Genomic DNA, 19499 nt, shown 5'->3' on the forward strand with positions numbered 1-19499 from the left:
GCTATATAGTGTGGCTGAGCGAGCGGTGTACCACTATTCCCAGCAGACACAGAACAGTGAACAGAATGCTATATAGTGTGGCTGAGCGAGCGGTGTACCACTATTCCCAGCAGACACAGAACAGTGCACAGAATGCTATATAGTGTGGCTGAGCGAGCGGTGTACCACTATTCCCAGCAGACACAGAACAGTAAACAGAATGCTATATAGTGTGGCTGAGCGAGCGGTGTACCACTATTCCCAGCAGACACAGAACAGTAAACAGAATGCTATATAGTGTGGCTGAGCGAGCGGTGTACCACTATTCCAAGCAGACACAGAACAGTGAACAGAATGCTATATAGTGTGGCTGAGCGAGCGGTGTACCACTATTCCCAGCAGACACAGAGTGGCAGTAAACAGAATGCTATATAGTGTGGCTGAGCGAGGTACACAGAGTGGCAGTAAACAGAATGCTATATAGTGTGGCTGAGCAAGCGGTGTACTACTATTCCCAGCAGACACAGAGTGGCAGTAAACAGAATGCTATATAGTGTGGCTGAGCGAGGTACACAGAGTGGCAGTAAACAGAATGCTATATAGTGTGGCTGAGCAAGCGGTGTACTACTGTTCCCAGCAGTGACACAATGACAGGGGGGACCCTGGCTAGCGTGGCTGGAGCGCGAACTACCCTGCCTGCCTACCCAAAGCTAAACCCACAGACAAATGGCGGAGATATGACGTGGTTCGGGTATTTATTAACCCGAACCACGTGACCGTTCGGCCAATCAGAGCGCGTTCGGGTCCGAACCACGTGACCCGTTCGGCCAATCACAGCGCTAGCCGAACGTTCGGGGAACGTTCGGCCATGCGCTCTTAGTTCGGCCATATGGCCGAACGGTTTGGCCGAGCACCGTCAGGTGTTCGGCCGAACTCGAACATCACCCGAACAGGGTGATGTTCTGCAGAACCCGAACAGTGGCGAACACTGTTCGCCCAACACTAGTGGGGTGTTTCGGTTAGGCATTCCAGGAAGCACAGCTAGGGTTAGGCATTAGCGGGTAGATGGGGTTGGACATTGGTTAAAGGGCAACTGAAGCGAGAGGGATATGGAGGGTGCCATATTAAATTCCTTTTGAACAATACCAGTTGCCTGGCTGTCCTGCTGATCCTCTGCCTCTAATCCTTTTAGCCAAAAAGATCATAAACAAGCATGTAGATCGGGTGCTCAGACTCAGGTTTGACTGGATTAGCTACATGCTTGTTTCATGTGTGTATTTCAGACACTACTGCAGCCAAAAAGTTTTTAAAAAGAAATAAATATGGCAGCCTTCATATCCCTCTCAGTTCAGGTGTACAATAATGGGGGGGGGGGGGGGGGGAGATATGGTCCTAGCCACGGTGTGGTTCCACCCTTGCAAATGTAAGTTTAGTGCTGCATGAGGTGATGGGATGAGGAGCCGAGGCCTAAGCATCACATATATACAGCAGCTGGATATCAGGAAAAAAAGAAATGGAAGCGATGTTAACTGTTCAGTAAAAGAGAGTGATAACACTACAGCAGATAGAGGTATATGTGAGTGTGGAGTGTGCCAGCCCATCTGTCTTAGCATTATTATCAATCACCATCTCTGTACCGCAAATATTCTCCTTCCACATGGCCCGCCCCACTTAAAACCAAAATCCCACTGTGGTAAATATGGTGGGCTAACCGCCTTGTAGCTAAAGTAGAAATGCCACTGTTGGACCGATCCAAGCACACATATTCACAGTTCACACATGCTCGCAAGCTCACTCACAACTAAAGAGAGTCTGAAGCATTCTAAAAATCATCTTTTTATTAGACATTAATCTTTAGCAATGCTAAAACACTACATTCCCGTGGCAGAACAATGCCATTTAACCCCCCAAATACCGGGGCAAAATTCCACGACTTTCGAAGTCGTGGATTTTGCTTCCCGGGGAGGCAGAGCTTAGCACTGTAGCTCTGCCTTCATTAGCGTCAATCCCCGCTGATCGCCGCCCTTCTCCCCGCCCCTCTCAGTGAAAGAAGACAGAGGGGTGGGGAGAAGCGGCAATCTGCGGGGATTGACGCGAGTAGAGGCAGAGCTACAGCACAAAGCTCTGCCTCGTACATGAAGCGCTCCCCGTATTTTGGGATTTGGGGTGGTTTAATGACATCGTTCTGCCATGGGAATGCGGTGTATTAGTACTGCTGATATTGCTAAAGATAAATGTCTAATAAAAAAATGATTTTTAGAAGGCTTCAAACTCTATTTAAGTGTACCGGCCAGTACGCAGACTGTGCAACATACAACGGTGGCATTTCCACATGAGACATAATGTTTGCTACATTTAATATTGGTCATCATGTTCGCTGTATTGCATGTGGGGGCGTAACATTTGCTGCATTTCATGTGGGGCATAACACCTGCTGCATTTCACATGGGGGCATAACGTTTGCTAAATTTCCTGTGTGGGGTAACAACTGCTGCATTTATTATTTGATTATCATAATAGCGGCATTTGATTTTGTGGAGTTATTTTTGCGGTATATGCCATTTTGGGGGCTCATGATTACTAAATGGTCTACTAATACATGAACCAATAGAAACAAAACAGCAAAATGTATATACAGTAGCAATGAGAAGTATGTGAACCCTTTGGAATTATATGCATTTCTGCACAAATTGGTCATATGTTATCTGATCTTCATCTAATTCACAATAGACAATCGCAGTCTGCTTAGACTAATACCACAGAAATAATTAAATGTTTCCATGTTTTGTTTTAACATACCATGTAAACATTCACATTGCAGGTGGAAAATGTGTGTGCACCCTTGGATTTAATACAGTAACTGGTTGAACCTCCTTTGGCAGCAATAACTTTAACCAAACATTTCCTGCAGTTGCAAATCAGATGTGCACAACGGCCAGGAGTAATTTTTGACCATTCCTTTTTACAGAACTGTTTCACTTCAGCAATATTCTTGGGATGTCACTTTCTTGAGGTCACGCCACAGCACCTCAATCGGGTTGAGGTCAGGACTCTGACTGGGCCACTCCAGAAGGCGTATTTTCTTCTGTTTAAGCTAATCTGTTGACGATTTATTTCTATGCTATGTGTACTGCGCAGAACTACTGCACCTGCACAGTACGCTGTGAACGGAGCTGTCAGCGTGGGAAATTCAGCTGCAAGGAGCTGGAGGAAGCCCCAGGTAAGTAAATGGCCTGTTATTAACTTTGCCTGAAGACTCCTTTAAGTTCTCCTGCAAAATGTCTTGATAAACTTGGGAATTCATTTTTCCTTTGATGAAACCAATCCCTCCAGGCCCTGATGCAGCAAAGCAGCCCCAAACCATGATTCCCCCACCACCATACTTCACAGTTCAGATGATGTTTTGATGTTGGTGTGCTGTGCCTCATTTTCTCCACACATTGGGCTTGATTCACTAAGACAAATGGCATGCCCTATCCGAGTTAACACTCCTTATCCGAGATAACACGCCTTATCAAAGTTGACACGCCTTATCAGATTAGCATAGCGAGCGCTACAAACGTATGCCTACTAATTGGCAATGACGAGAGCTCCACATGTCCTGCCCTGAGCTATGCTACTCTGATAAGGCGTGTTATCTCTGATAAGGTGTTAACTCCGTTAAGGTATGCTATTTGTCTTAGCAAATCAAGCCCATAGTGTTGTGTGTTTCTTCCAAACAACTCAACTTTGGTTTCATCTGTCTACAGAATATTATGCCAGTACTGCTGTGGAACATCCAGGTGCTCTTTTGCAAACTTTAAACATGCAGCAATGTATTTTTGGACAGCAGTGGCCTCCTCTGTGGTACCCTTCCATGACCTCCATTCTTGTTTAGCGTTTTACATATCATAGATTTGCTAACATGAATGATAGCATATGCCAGATACTTTTGTAAGTCTTTAGCTGACACTTTAGGATTCTTTTTCACCTCATTGAGCATTCTGCACTGTGCTCTTGCAGTCATCTTTACAGGACAGCCACTCCTAGGGAGAGAAGCAGGAGTGCTGAACTTTCTCCATTCATTGACAATTTGTCTTAAAGTGAACCCAAATTAAAAATACAAGATTTAAGAAATAAAATCTATTTTCTAACTTATAATAATAAATAGCAGCCTTTTTTCAGCTGCATGATGACAAATATAAAATATTTTACATTTATTGGAGAAACCCCTCCCTTCCTTTCATATTGCCGGAACAGAATCCGGCAGACTGGTGGAGGAGATAAAAAACAAAAACAAAACACAGGCTGCTACTGATGATGCCACAGGGGAAGGATCTCAGCTTGTGTGAGATTTCACATAGACGATGTCCCTGTGAGGGAGGGTAGCTGATGACAAACACACCCATGATCTAAAGCCTCCTACTAAGCTCAGAAGTAATAGCTGCCACCTGTATAACCCTAATTATGAAAAGAGGAGGGTGAAAAGCATGCACTGAAATGCTCATAGGCTTAAAGGAGTGTTTATCTTTTTATGTGTCAGAGTGGTGCAACTAAATATTTTGAATTAAAAAGTTTGGTTTGGGTCGGGTTTAACGTGGACTAATGAACAGCAAGGCTTGTGGAGATACTTTTATAACACCTTCCAGCTTTATGCAAATCAACAATTCTTAATCATAGGTCTTCTGAGAGCTCTTTTGTGCGAGGCATCATTCACATCAGGCAATGTTTCTTGGGAAAAGCAAACCAAAACTGGTATGTGTTTTTATAGGGCAGGGTAATTGTAACCAACACCTCCAATCTCATCTCATAGATTGGACTCCAGCTGGCTAACACCTCACTCCAATTAGCTCTTGGAGATATTATTAGTCTAGGGTTTCACATACTTTTTCCACCCGCAATTGTGTGGTATTAGTTTAAAGAGACTCTGTTACAAAAATGTCATCCTTTTTTCTACTATCCTACAAGTTCCTAAACCTATTCTAATGTGCTCTGGCTTATTATTATATAGTATTTATATAGCGCTGACATCTTCCGCAGAGCTGTACAGAGTATATTGTCTTGTTACTTAACTGTCCCTCTGAGGGGCTCACAATCTAATCCCTACCATAGTCATATGTCTATGTATGTATTGTGTAATGTATGTATCGTAGTCTAGGGCCAATTTCGGGGGAAGCCAATTAACTTATCTGTATGTTTTTGGGATGTGGGAGGAAACCCATGTAGACATGGGGAGAACATACAAACTCCTTGCAGATGTTGACCTGGCTGGGATTCGAACCAGGGACCCAGCATTGAAAGACAAGAGCGCTAACCACTATGCCACCGTATTGGACAAGTGAAAAAAACGCTTCTGCAGCACTTTCTACTATCACCGTCTCTGTAATAAATCAACTTATCTCTCTCCTGTCGGATTTGTCGCCGTGTCTGGAAGGCTGCCAACTCTTCAGTGTTATTGATCTGTTATGCATGCGCCCCCCCCCAGGCCCCCTCTATGCACACTCCCATGTGTTATTTACATTAGGCAGCCTCTCTGCTTTACAAGCTGGATAAATCGTCCTCTGTTAGGCTGTGAAAGGAGCTGGGCTGTCACATGCTGAGGAATTACAGACACCGCAGAGCTGTCTGCAGGAAGAAACAATCAGCCTGTCACTCTTCAGTGGATGAGAGCTGCAGGGGGAAGAAGGAAAACAAACAAATTTTCTCTTGAGATTCAAAAGGAAGGCTGTATACAGCCTGCTTGTGTATGGATGTATTTTCTATCTGTGGACATTACTGTACATCAACCTACTTCCTGTTTTGGTGGCCATTTTGTTTGTTTATAAACAAACTTTTTAAAACGGTTTTTGACTACTTTTAATGCAGCGGGGAGCGGTGAAATTGTGACAGAGGGGAATAGGAGATGTCCCCTAACACACTGGTATGTTTACTTTTGTGCGATTTTAACAATACAGATTCTCTTTAAGCAGACTGTAATTGTCTATTGTTGTGGTTTAGATGAAGATCAGATCACATTTTATGACCAATTTGTGCAGAAATCCACAGAATTCCAAAGGGTTCACATACTTTTTATTGCTACTGTATTTTGCTGGTTTTTTACTTGCTAGTACGGAGTTAGACCCTTTTTTTTTGCCTTAGTTCTCTTATTATCCAATTGCCTGGTCACTTTGCCAATCAGTGTAATGTGGACCCACTGCCACTGTTACATTAAAGTTAGCTCCAGCCACATCCTGTCTTGGGTACACCCATTTTTCACCACGGCGCACAGAGCATGCCACACTCTCCCTTACACTTGGTGTCCCAGATCTTTTAGAAGCCTAGCAATTCCCCTGCTTTCATTAGAAGTGTCCATACTTTATACAAGCAATGCTGGTGAAGGAGCTGTAGAAGCAGCACTATGCAAATGACATTCCGTTGGCTTTGTACTCCAGTATCCCATACAAAGCTAGTAGCCACATGATCAACATCAAAAAGGGGTACATTTTGTTTAAAATTATTTTTTCACTTGTCCAATACGAATAGTTGCTAAAACGCAAACGCAGGAAAAATTGCAGAGGTGCACATGGCAGAAAACTAATGCTAGGTACACATGATACAATTTTCTGACAGATTTACTGTCAGATCGACTATTTCCAACACGTCCGATCTGATTTCTGATCAATTTTAAGTTCACTTCTATGGAAAATCAAATGAAAATCTTATAAGACTTGTTGGTAATAGTCAATCTGACAGTAAATCTGTCAGAAAATTGTATCGTAGCATAAGTGTGACCCCAGCCTAATATATAATAGTGCAAGGTGGTAGACTAGGTAAAAGATCAATACATGCTAAATATCAATCACTTACATGGTCTACCAAAAGTCCAATAATTTATGCCTACTAATACTGACATTTGATACTCAACTTCTGTACACATTAGCCACCCATCACACTGCGCTTTATAGAGCACATTAAGCTATGCATATCACTTAAAATATCTGGGGAGGTGGACCAGTAAAACAAAACAAAAACAGTTTGTTTAGACAGATTCGTGTTTGGTACTTTGCACAGAGTATCATGACTTACAAAATGTGCCAGTTATGCAAATTCCAAATAAAAAGAAAACCCTTCACAGGGTCAAATTAGACTATGGAACAGCAGTGCTCACTGCAATGTTCTGCATTAGCATATTCCAATTATCAAACTGAAATTTGCATATCAGTCACATTTTTTGTTACTTGATTGCTAAGGGACGGTGCACACTCGGTGCTTGGAGCGCCTCTTGCCTGTGATCGCGTTCGGTTCCGCAATCGTGATTTGTGGGGAAAAAAATCCCAGCGCCATCGCCCCCAAAACGTTTCATGCAGCGCGTTTGCGATTGATCAAAATCGTAAACGCTGCTGTGTGAATGTAGCCATAGGGATACATTAGTAGCAGGAGCTTTGTTGATCGCCGGAATGTAAAAATTGTATATACATGCCTGGGGCTTCCTCCAGCCACGTCCGGTCTGTTCACTCGCTCACCGCCATCATCCACTGCCTGCAGCCTCCACAAATTGCCTTAGAAAGTCCTCTGGTCCGGAGCATACTGCGCAGGTGCAGTCAGGCTGTGCGCACTTCCCAGACATGCTTCCTTGGCAGGTAGCTTTCTGCACCTGCGTGAGTGCGACAGGGGAACGCACACAGCCTGCAACGACTGGCCCTAACTGGACAACTTACCGGCCAGTTGTGAAGGCTGCAGGCAGCGGATGACAGCGTGTCTGAGGGAGCGATCAGGCCGGAAGCCCAGGTATGTATACATTCTTTATATCCCCCATCTCAGGCATACTTTAATGTCCAACTGCCCCCCCCCCCCTCCCCATGCATTAAAATATCGCAGCCCATTAATGTTTGGAGGGACATCAGCAGAGTCGGCAGATGCATCATCACAAGGCCAATTCCAGAGAGATTTCATGCTGAAATCAGGAATCGGCCTGCAGTGTCTGGGCAGCTAACAGATCTTACGCTAATCAGATTTGATCAGAGAGATCCATCTTTTAAATCAATCTGCCCATACATTGCTATATATATATATGAGCACCTTTAGGGCTGGTGCACGCCAGAGCGGTTGTGGAGAGTTTTTTAAAATGCTTGCAGGGGGAAAACCGCTTGGCTAATGAAAGTGAATGGGCTGGTGCACACCAGAGCGGCTCGTTTTTTCCACAAACGTAAACTCGGGGGGCTGCAGCATTTTTTAGATTTCTGAGGCGTTTGTGCCTCAATGTTAAAGTATAGGAAAGTGGAAAACCGCTAGATCAGAGCGGTTTTCCAGGCATTTTTGTTACAGTAGCTGTTCAGTAACAGCTTTACTGTATCAATATTTGTAATCTGCTACACAAAAATGCTCCAAAAACCGCTAGGCATGTTTAGAAAACCTCTCTAAACATGCCTAGAATCGCTCTAAAATCTGCTTCAAAAACTGTCTGACCTGCAATGTGCCTAGAGGCAGCAGACACAACTGAATTAGTGTAAGCAATCATTATTCACTTGTACAGGTTGCAAGTATGGTCATAATTACATATGGACGGTGAAAGACAAGTCTAACAAATTACATCGTTTTTAACTAGACTTTATTGTTTAGATGATGAGAAATTTGAATGACATGCCCTTTTCTAGAACACAACCATGATACAACCTTGAAACTACTGCTTTTCTCCTAACATCAAGCATCAATGTTCCAGAGAAGGCTTTTTGAGTACCGGTATACGTGGTGCAGGGGCTTCCTTGAAAGTGAGTGAGAGAGTACCAGTGGAGAGAGAAAGGGCAGGAGAGTACAGGTAGTCCCCGGTTAACAAATGGGATATGGACTGTAGGTTCATTCTTAACCTGAATCTGTTCTTAAGTCAGATCACTGTGCCATCTCTGTTCCTGTACCTCTTCTGTAACCCCCTCTGTGTCACATCTACCCTCTGTACCTGCTTATACTAGTTTAACCACTTCACCACTGAGGGGTTTTACCCCTTGAACACCAGAGCAATTTTCACCTTTCAGCGCTCCTTCCATTAATTCGTCTATAACTTTATTATTACTTATCCCAATGAAATGAACTATATCTTGTTTTTTTCGCCACCAATTAGGCTTTCTTTAGGTGGGACATTATGCCAAGAATTATTTTATTCTAAATGTGTTTTAATGGGAAAATAGGAAAAATGTGGGAAAAAATTATTACTTTTCAGTTTTTCGGCCATTATCGTTTTTAAATAAAGCATGCTACTGTAATTAAAACCCATGAAATGTATTTAACCATTTGTCCCAGTTATAAAACCATTTAAATTATGTCCCTATCACAATGTTTGGCGACAATATTTTATTTGGAAATAAAGGTGCATTTTTTTCAGTTTTGCATCCATCCCTAATTACAAGCAAGCAGTTTATAAAGTAACAGTGTTATACCCTCTTGACATAAATATTTAAAAAGTTCAGTCCCTAAGGTAACTATTTATGTATTTTTTTTTTTTAATTACAAAAAAAAAACAAAAAAATTGGGGAGTGTGGTAGGTAATGAGTTAATTTATTGTGTAAATGTAATGTTTGTTTATGTAAAATGCTTTTAGGGTGTAGTTTACTATTTGGCCACAAGACAGTGTGTTTGTTTACATGCGACCTGTAAGCGTCCTTCCGGACGCTTACAGAAAGCAGTAGGAGGCTGGGAGAATCACTATGATCGCGCTGTTTCTAATAGAAGCAGCGCGATCATTGCGGGGGCTTAGATCAACGAACAGGAATGGATTTTCCCGTTCATGGATCTCCGTGCGAGCAGGCGGCGGCGTGCACGAGCGGCGGGTGCGCGCGCACGAGCGGCGGGGGCGCGGACAGCGGCGGTAGCACGGATTTCTCCGTCCCTGATTTTTTAGGGGGGGAAAAAAGGGACGGAGAAATTCGTACCGCGGGGGTTTAAGTGGTTAAAAGCCATTTTTTTCTTCGATTTTTTCTTTAATCGATTTTCTCAAAAACTACAAGTCGAATTTGAAAAAAATGTTTTTTTTTACTTGTTCCCATGGAAACACAGAATCTATGCCGTTCCTATCGGCGGGTCGTTGGTAAGTCGGGGACTACCTGTAATCAGGTTAGAGGAAATAGGATCAAGGGCACAGGTGTTGGAACATGATTTAGAGAAGAAAAGCAAAGGCAGTGTTGTTAGTTGGGAGAAGACTGATAGGAGGTGAGGTTTGGGTTCTGTATGTGGGGATTAGGTTGCTGAGTGAAGCTGTTTCTGATGTTGCAGAATTTGTCTTTCAGGCCTAGAACCCACTAGGAACGCTTTTTCTGAGCGCTCTGTGATTTCAACAGCTCTTGCTCATGTAATGCTATGGGTGTGATTACACTTGAGCGATGTGATTTTATAAAACTCCCCCATAGCATTGCATTAGCAAGAGCTTTTTCAAATCACTAGCTCTTAGAAAACTCTCCTAGTGGGTTTGAGCCCTGAGGCTAATTTTGCCTTTAAAATGCCTAACATATGACCTTGTGGCAAAAAGGTCATATACATAGCGCCAATCCCCTGCTGGACAGGATGTACGATACTGGGTTTTCCAGGGACCCGCATCGTATTCCATCGTTTCGTACATGCGCACCACAGCCAACCTTTTTTTTAAAATGGTTTGCAGCGCCAATTAATTTACATTACTTCCTCAGCCACGGAAGTCCGCTATAACACGCCGTTGCCCCTGCGTCAGATTGGGCAATTCCGGTGCGTTAAGTATGCTAGGCCCCATTGCCTTGCTGTTGCGTTACCCTGTGGTAAGTGTAAAAGGCGTCTCAAGAATAAGTCCTCAGCTAAAATGCAGGAAGTGGGAGTGGAGACGGAGGGAGGCAGTTAAAGAGACACTGAAGCGGAAAAAAAAATTCTGATTTGTATGTGTAGTACAGCTAAGAAATAAAACATTAAGATCAGATACATCAGTCTAATTGTTTCCAGTACAGGAAGAGTTAAGAAACTCCAGTTGTTATCTCTATGCAAAAAAAGCCATTAAGCTCTACGACTTTCAAAGTCGTGGAGAGGGCTGTTTTCTGACTTTTATTATCTCAACTGTTAGCGAACTATTTTCTTTTTCTCTGCCAGAGGAGAGGTCATTAATTTACAGACTGCTCTGAAAGAATCATTTTGAATGCTGAGTGTTGTGTAATCTGCACATATAGAATTACGCAATGTTAGAAAAAGCACTATATACCTGAAAAAAAAAAATATGAGAATATTTTGTTTGCTGCTAATCTTCTAGTAATTATTCACAGTACACAACCAATTCACTATATCATATTTTTTTCCGCTGCAGTATCTCTTTAAAGGTACAAAAAAATGGTTTGAGATTATGGAATGAAAGAAGTAGTAATGTTTAGCTGCTGAAAGGGACTGAGTTTATGGAAAGCATCTTTGTAACCTCTGGAAGTGCTCATACGAATCAGTTTGAAACTAGCGCTGTTCAGCTACCTGGAAGCGGTGCTAAGGGCTCTTTCACATCTGACAACGCGAACAGGAGCCGTTCTCCTGCACGCGTTGTCTGCCTGCGGCGTGCCGTCGGGTATCTGCGGTGCGACGCAATCAGCGGCGGTAGCTGGTAATTAAACCCGACGGAAACCGCCGGCTCGTGGGTGCGTTGGAGGAAAAACTGCGCCGGGGTGCGTCGGAACCGCAACGCATCGAAACGCAGCGTCGAGTGTGAAAGGTAAAATGAAAGTCTATGGACTTTCATCTTACCTTGGTTAACGCAAACGGCTTCCGTTTGCGTTAACGCAGAAAGTCTGCCCTAATGTGAAAGAGCCCTAAGTAGTCTAATCTCCTCAGTAAGGCCTTGTTCACATTACAATTCACCAGCACTACTGCAAGTGCTGAGCGATTTGTGCTTCTTTAAGCGCTTTTCCCTGTGCTTAGAAAAGCGCTTTTGCAGAGCAATTCGTTTTTCACTTCCTGACGTCAGTGAAGAAGTGAACTCTTTGACCCAGAAATCAATAAATATAATGTATTTATTCATAAAAGCGCTTGGAAAATTGCTATACAAAGCCAAAGCGCTCATAAAATGATACATATAGCGCGTTTGTGATTTCAAAGAAATCAAAACGCTCGCATGTGAACACTCTCATAGGAAAACCTTACACAAGCCTGAAAGTTAAAAGGAACCTGAAGTGAGAAGAATGGAGAGTACCATATTTATTTTTACTTTGAAACAATACCAGTTGGCTGCATTAGTGTCTAAATAACACCAGAAACAAGCATGCAGCTAATCTTGTCAGATTTGACAAAAATGTCATGGACATCTGATCTGCTGCATGCTTGTTCGGGGTCTATGTCTAAAAGTATTAGAGGCAGAGAACCAGCATGACAGCCAGGCAACTGGTATTGCTTAAAAGAAAATAAATATGACAGCCTCCATATCCCTCTCACTTCAGGTGTTTTTTATGGTTGCTGATATTTCTGTGTGTGCACAATGCAGCCAGTTGTGGAGTTGTAAACAGATTACATGGAAGAAGAGTGAATTAGAAAATTGAGTTTAAAAAGGAACCCAAGATCAAATACAGTGTTCTCCCCAGAATTTTTTTCAACCGGGTGGCATGAAAAAGTAGCCGGGTGGGGCGAGATGAGAGAATGCAAGGCCGGTGCTTTTCTGCATTACTCTGGTTACTGCAGAGAAGGAGGTGAGCTGATGACAGCTGGGTGCTCACCGAAACTATCCGGGTGCTCACCGAAACTAGACGGATGGAGCACCCTGCTAAAAGAGCATGGGGAGAACACTGCATATGGAGGCATAAGTATAAGAAAAAGAATGATCTTTGAGGGACTGTAATAGATGGTCTACTGACAGACCCAGTACCAGACCCGAAGTATACATAGGAGCAGACGGGGCAACTACCAAGGGCTCCAGAGCCTGTAGGGGCCATCCAAGTCTCACCCCTTAAAGAGCAGTAGGAGAACAGAGGCACCAGAAGGATAAAAATGGATAAAACCTTTAAAATTTGCTTGGAGGAAGTGGTGGACTTACCTCCATAAAGCAGACACGAAAGACTGTCTGAATAGTAGCAATCTACTACACCTGCTATTGCCGAAATTCTGTTTTGTCCCCACGTTTATAGCCTGATGAAGTGGGCTCGGCCTGCGAACTGCGTTGCACTGCACTTTTTGGGGTACTATATAATAAATGTGATTGCTACTATTCAGTCTTTCGTGTCTGCTTTATGGAGGCAAGTCCACCACTTCCTCCAAGCAAATTTTAAAGGTTTTATCCATTTTTACGGAGCCTGGACACACCCTTTAAGGATTGTCAATGTGAAGGTGCAGCATACGATGGGTTGCAGAGTGCTCACAGTGGAGCATAATCTCAGAAGTCTGGCCAGAACACTCAATTAATCAAGGCATCCTGACTCCCTCCATGTAGCCATGTCTCTGTCCCCATGTCCCGCAGGCACGATACAAGCACGTACTTGCCTGCAGGAATCAGAGAAGAGCTGTCCACGGTTATGGAGGTTAAAGGGGAACTGAAGAGAGAGGTATATGGAGGCTGCCATGTTTATTTCCTTTTAGACAATACTAGTTGCCTGGCAGCCCTGCTGATCCTCTGCCTCTAATACTATTAGCCATAGCCCCTGAACAAGCATGCAGTAGATCAGGTGTTTCAGTGGTTCAGACTTATTAGTCTGATCTGACAAGACTAGCTGCATGCTTGTTTCTGGTTTTAATCAGATACTACTGCAGAGAAATAGACCAGCAGGGCTGCCAGGCAACTGGTATTGATTAAAAGGAAATAAACATGACAGCCTCCATATACCTCTCTCTTCAGTTCCCCTTTAAGGAAAAAAGGGAGCCCACCATTGGAGAAGTGAGGTCACGCCCCGCTGTGTGCACTCTGCATGACTGGGGAGGGAGGGGAAGGCAGCATTACTACTGTTATGGGGAGGAAGGAGACGTAGAGGAAAAATGCAGCATTCATCCGGTTATTGATGGTAGGGGGTGAGGTGACAAGGGCAGCACTTATCATTGACCATCCCTCAAAAGATTTAAGAAAGCACTGATAGTGTAATGGGGCTGGAAAGGACAAGCCACATTAGTAATGTTATGTGAAGGAGGGGGAACAAAGGCATCACTAATACTACCATTGGGGGATCAGAACAGGACAGGAGTGGCTCCAATACTGTCAGGGGGTGGTGTGAGGGGAGGGCAAAGACAGCACTAATACGGTTATGGGGTGGCAAAGAAAAACCAGGTCAACTTTAAAGGACAACTGAAGCAAAAGGGATATGGAAGCTGCCATATTTATTTCCTTTTGAGCAATAGCTGTTGCCTGGCTATCCTGTCAATCCTCTCCCTTTAATACTTTTAGCCATAGACCCTGAACAAGCATGCAGCAAATCAGCCGTTTCTGACATTGTCAGATCTGACTAGATTAGCTGCAGGCTTGTTTCTTGCGTTATTCAGACACTACTGCAGCCAAATATATCAGCATGGCTGACAGGCAAAGGAAATAAATATGGCGGCCTCCATATACTTTTAACTGCAGTTGTCCTTTAATACTGTTATGGGAGATGGCGGTGGGGGCTAGGGAAGACGAACGACACCCTCCCCGATATTGGGGATGGAGAGGACAGAGGCAACTGTAGCAGAATCATAGTTACCTTTGTCCATCCCCCATCCCTTCCATAACAGTATAAGCACCACCTTTGTCCTCTAATTGTAAAATAGGATAAGTTCACTGTCGGTTTAGCAAAGAGCAGACAACGGACAAGAAAATGTCAGTTTTCTGCTCAAGTGGAAACAGAGCCTTTGTCCTGCCTCTGCACTTATCAACCTCAAAAACCACTCTCCCCTCCCACCAGTATTAGCAATACCTATGTCCTCCACCTCCCCATAGAAGTAATAGTGCTACCTTAGTCTACCTCCAAATATAATAACAGTGTTTATGCTGCCTTTGTCCTCTTACCCCACTTCAATAACAGTATTAGCGCTGCATCATCTGCTCCCCAACACTTCTCCCCATTTAACAGTATTGGTGCTACCTTTGTTGTCCTCCACCAAAAATGCACAAACTATACGCTGCCTTTACACCCCCACCCCCCATAACAAACATAGTAAGTGTTACATTTACACCCCCCCTCCCAATAATAGTGTTAGTACTGATGCCTGTACCCACCTCCAACCCTTCCCCATAATAGTATTAGTGTTGGCCTTGACCTCTCCTTCTTCTCCACCCATTATTAGTGCTCTCTTCGTTTGCCCTCAGCATTACAGTGCTGCCTTTTGTCTCCCCTCAATAACACTATAGTCCTGCTTTAGCTGACCCCTCCATTAGCATTAGTGCTTCCCTTGCCTAGCCGACCCTACACGTATTAGTGCTGCCTTTGTCTCCCCCTCCCCAATCATGCAGAGTGCACACAGCGGAGCGTGATCTCACCTCTCCGATCAGCGCACTCCCTGGTTTGTTTTCCTCCTCAGCGCGCTTCAGCCTCCATCCCAGCTGACGTCTCCTCTCCGATCCCCACAGGTTTGTACGTACTTACGTAACGGGGACAGAGACGCGACGCCGCTAGGGGTAGCCATGGAGACGGAAGGACGCCCTGGGGAAAAGAGGAGCGCGTCTGCGGGACAGGGTAATGTCCCCTAACCCCTTTCTTTGCGTGCAATTTGCAGCCCCTCATTACGCTTTGCACCCTCACAGTACTAGGGATACTTGGAGGGGAGGGGGGGGAGGGAGGAATACAGGCTTTAGAAACATGGCCACCCGGATGTCAGTGCGTGAGGAGTGACTGCAACGGGAGGAAGTGCGTCAGTGACGGGCGGAAGTGTCTAGCTGGACTGGGCGGCTCCCGGTTTTTGGCCTGAGGGAAGTGTATCGGGGGTTGATGGTAAGTGAAGGCCCTTGTGATGTTATATCTATTCTTATTGAGATTGGTGTAAGGAGAAGCTCATATATTGCTTTATAGCTCGGGGGAGTGGGGTAGGCGGCGACACGTACCTAGTAGCGTAGCTGAAGTCCTAATGGCAGCTGTAGAAACTGACAGCCATTTCTTAGGGAGTCTTGCCAATGCTGTGGAAACTACCTCTTAGGACACATCTAACTATAATATCTGACAACGTAGTCTGCAGAGTGCTCAATTATTATCTTAAATGGTCGTTAGACAGCCCCAAATTTTATTTTATAGCTTTGGTCATCTGATCTGAAGGAATTAAGCACTGTGAAAAGGGCTTCTGTTGCCGCTTGGATCTAAATAGTTTTGCTGTTCATCAGTCTTCAATGAAGAATGTAATATGTAGTTACTCCTTACATGGAATTCCAAGTCGCAGCAGGAACTGCCAGTTAATTGCCTGGTAGCTATCTGTTAATTAGCAGCAGTGACCTTTGATTTGGCCACTGAGGCTTCCTCTTTATGCCTAGTACACACCATACAATTTTCTGTTAGCTTTTCTGCATCTTTAAAGGTGGCCATACACTGGTCGATTTGCCATCAGTTTCGACCAACAGATAGATCCCTCTCTGATCGAATCTGATCAGAGAGGGATCGTATGGCTGCCTTTACTGCAAACAGATTGTGAATCTTATTTCAGCATGAAACCGATCACAATCTGTGGAGCTGCCGCCGCCTGCTCGCCAGCTATACATTACCTGATCTGGCCGGTGCGACTCCCCCGGTCTCCGCTGTTTTCTTCTCTGTGCTGGTCTCCGGTCCGGCTGGCTTCACTGAAGTTCCTGTCCAGGGGAAGTTTAAACAGTAGAGGGCGCTCTATTGTTTAAACTTCCTGCCGGGACAGGAAGTTCAGTGAAGCTGGAGCCCGGAGCAGAGAAGAAGACAGCGGAGACCGGGGGAGTCGTGCCGGGCGGAACAGGTAATGTATTGCGTCGGTCGTTGGGCATTCGAATGCCACTATCAACACACTCCCGACTCGCCGGCGATCGAGAAAAATCTTCCGCACGGATGGATTGACGGGAACGATTGATTTCGGATGGAAATCGATAGTTCTTTCAGAATTTGCGCGACAATTTCACAGCAGATTCGGTCACAGTGATCGAATCTGCTGTATATCGGCGGGAAAATCGTTAGGGGTATGGGCCCCTTTAGATTATTTTCTGTAGGGACTGGTCATTGTCTTCTTGTTATCTCCTGCTGAGTAGAACAATGCCTAATTGCTCGGCAGATAGATGGTTAGATAGATAATTTCCAACATGTATCTGGCAGGTAAATCTTATGTTGGGAATACACGTTACGTTTTTCGCGTTTGATTCTGCGCACAATCTATTAGCCAATTCGATTTTCTGCTTGATTCTCTTATCTTCCACTCGTTTTTCTTATCTTTTTTCCATTCACTTCTATGAGAAATCGAGCGGAAAAGAATCGAGCGGAACATCGGACATGTCGGAATTTTATCATCGAAGGCATCTATTGGAACGATTCTTCGCAAATAGCGTAACGTGTGTTCCCAGCATCAGGGCTGTGGAGTCGGTCCAAAAATCCACCGACTCCGACTCCTCAGTTTAGGATTCCACCGACTCCGACTCCACGACTCCGACTCCTCTAATTTGCATATTACAATTTTGTTGATTAAAAGTATGTAACATGAAATTCGTCTCTTAACTGCCAACGCTTAGGAATTTTACAAGACAACTGAAGTGAGAAGGATATGTAGACTACTATATTTATTCCCTTTAGACTAAAACTAGTCCTTGGTAAGAGTACTTGTAAAAGGTACAAACCGGAACAAAGAACATCTATCAGGCCCTAGGCAATATAAGTGTGGGTACATGTAAGAATGATGTGCAGGTACTCTGCAGGGGAATGAGGAGATTGTAAATAGACAACACCTCTGTGTTCAATGTGCACAGCATTCTCAGTGGATTCCCTGTAGCTCTGTGGGGAGTGCATATGTAGAGTATAGTACTACTGTGTAACAAAGTAAACCTGAGACAGATGAAATTAAAGTTTTATACATACCTGGGGCTTCCTCCAGCTGCCTTCAGGATAATCAGTCCCTCGTTGTCCTCCTCCACCACCTGGATCTTCTGCTATGAGTCCAGGTACTTGAGCCAGTCAGGCGTAGTGCGCATGCACACACTCCGCCGCCAGGAGCATACTACACCTGTGCAGCACTATTGCGCAGGTGCAGAATGTTCCTGGCTGTGGGAGCGGCATGCGGCCGGACAGCGCTGACTGGCTGAATTACCAGGACTCATAGCAGAAGATCCGGGTGGTGGAGGACAGCGAGGGACTGATTAGCCTGAAGGGGGCTGGAGGAAGCCCCAGGTATGTATAAAACTTTACTTTTCATCCGTCTCAGTTTCCCTTTAATTTGTAGTCACCAAACCAAATTTTAATAACACATCAAATTATTTGATTTCATCAGCAAAGGGAGTGCATACATTTGCATAAATCAGCATCAATGCGGAATTATTTCCATCTCATTGACCATCTCTATTAGTGACACAGCTACACATCAGGCTTTATTCTTACAGCATAGATGTTATTTAGTATATATAAGAGATTCCTGTGTACACATCATATATACAGTCACAAACAGATATGTATATCTGACCTTAAAAATACGGGGACTGCTTTATTGAAGCAGCACAAGTAACTAATTTTGATTGGTTTATTTCATTTTTGTGGACTAAGCACAGCTATTACTGTATATATACATTATTTTTAATGACTATTATCTGAGAAATAGAACATTTTATCATATTTTCTATTTTAATTACAGTTACAAATTCATTAGGAGTCGGAGTCGGTGCATTTTTTCCCGACTCCGACTCCAGGCACCCAAAATTGCCCGACTCCACGACTCCGACTCCACGACTCCGACTCCACAGCCCTGCCCAGCATTACAGAAAATTGTATGGTGTGTACCTAGCATTAGTGTTACGTAAATTTGCTACTTGCCACCACTGTTCAGAGAACATAGTGCAGGATACAAACACTCCGAAAGACAATTGTATATCCTGTGGGGAGGTGTCCAGTCCAGAGGAGAACTGAGACCTCCTACGGAGACAGGAAAAACACAGAGAGAGACCAGGAGTCCCTTATGCTGTACTATATTAATGTTATGTTCTGGATAAATACAAAGTGATGATACTCACAATGGTGGGTTGCAAGACCAGCAACCACAGTTTAAAAGCAAGTGAGGAAATCCCTCACAAGGGTTCTTTGTCTCCAAATGTATAGGTTGCACTCCAGAAAAAATGATGATGCATTTTAATAACCAGACACAAAAAACGATAACACGGAACAGGGTATTTGATGTAAAGAAATAGACTGTAGAATTGCAGAACGTGTTGTCGTTTTTGTATCTGATTATTAAAATGTCCTTCTAATATTGGCATTGCCCCTTCTTAGAGGTGAGCCATTTTACATTTATTATATCCGTGGTTATTTATTTTATTGGGGCGCCTTCTCCCTCCCAGTGAAATTTTATGTCCTATTAGTTATGTTATTTATATCACTAGACCTGTTACAGTACAATAGAATTTACATTGAAGTTTTGCTTGTTTTATATTGCATTCTTTCTGCTGCCTGTAACACTCATTGAACAGAAGTAAGAGGTATCTATAA

At 43.9% G+C, this 19499-nt stretch overlaps 2 protein-coding genes across 5 annotated transcripts in view; one reads left to right on the forward strand and one right to left on the reverse strand.

Annotated features, from left to right (window-relative positions):
• Positions 1 to 15436, reverse strand: part of UBE3B (ubiquitin protein ligase E3B) — a 75018-nt gene extending 59582 nt beyond the window's left edge. The window contains exon 1 of one of the 2 annotated variants that reach the window (XM_068271480.1): positions 15353 to 15436. The gene's annotated coding sequence lies outside the window, so the exon portion shown is untranslated. The remainder of the gene's footprint in view (positions 1 to 15352) is intronic. The other variant, XM_068271481.1, reaches the window with a different exon arrangement.
• Positions 15437 to 15463: 27 nt separating this feature from the next.
• KCTD10 (potassium channel tetramerization domain containing 10) overlaps positions 15464 to 19499 on the forward strand; it is a 34448-nt gene continuing 30412 nt past the window's right edge. Inside the window, exon 1 of one of the 3 annotated variants that reach the window (XM_068239392.1) lies at positions 15464 to 15548. Coding sequence is in view for 2 of the 3 variants with exons in the window: in XM_068239374.1 (XP_068095475.1) it covers positions 15801 to 15803 (3 nt within the window). In the remaining variant the exon portion in view is untranslated. Of the gene's footprint in view, positions 15549 to 15636; positions 15804 to 19499 lie in introns of those variants that run through there. The other 2 variants (XM_068239374.1, XM_068239385.1) reach the window with 2 other exon arrangements.

The sequence above is a fragment of the Hyperolius riggenbachi genome, chromosome 1 (assembly GCF_040937935.1).
Source record: "Hyperolius riggenbachi isolate aHypRig1 chromosome 1, aHypRig1.pri, whole genome shotgun sequence".
Lineage (NCBI taxonomy): Eukaryota > Metazoa > Chordata > Amphibia > Anura > Hyperoliidae > Hyperolius > Hyperolius riggenbachi.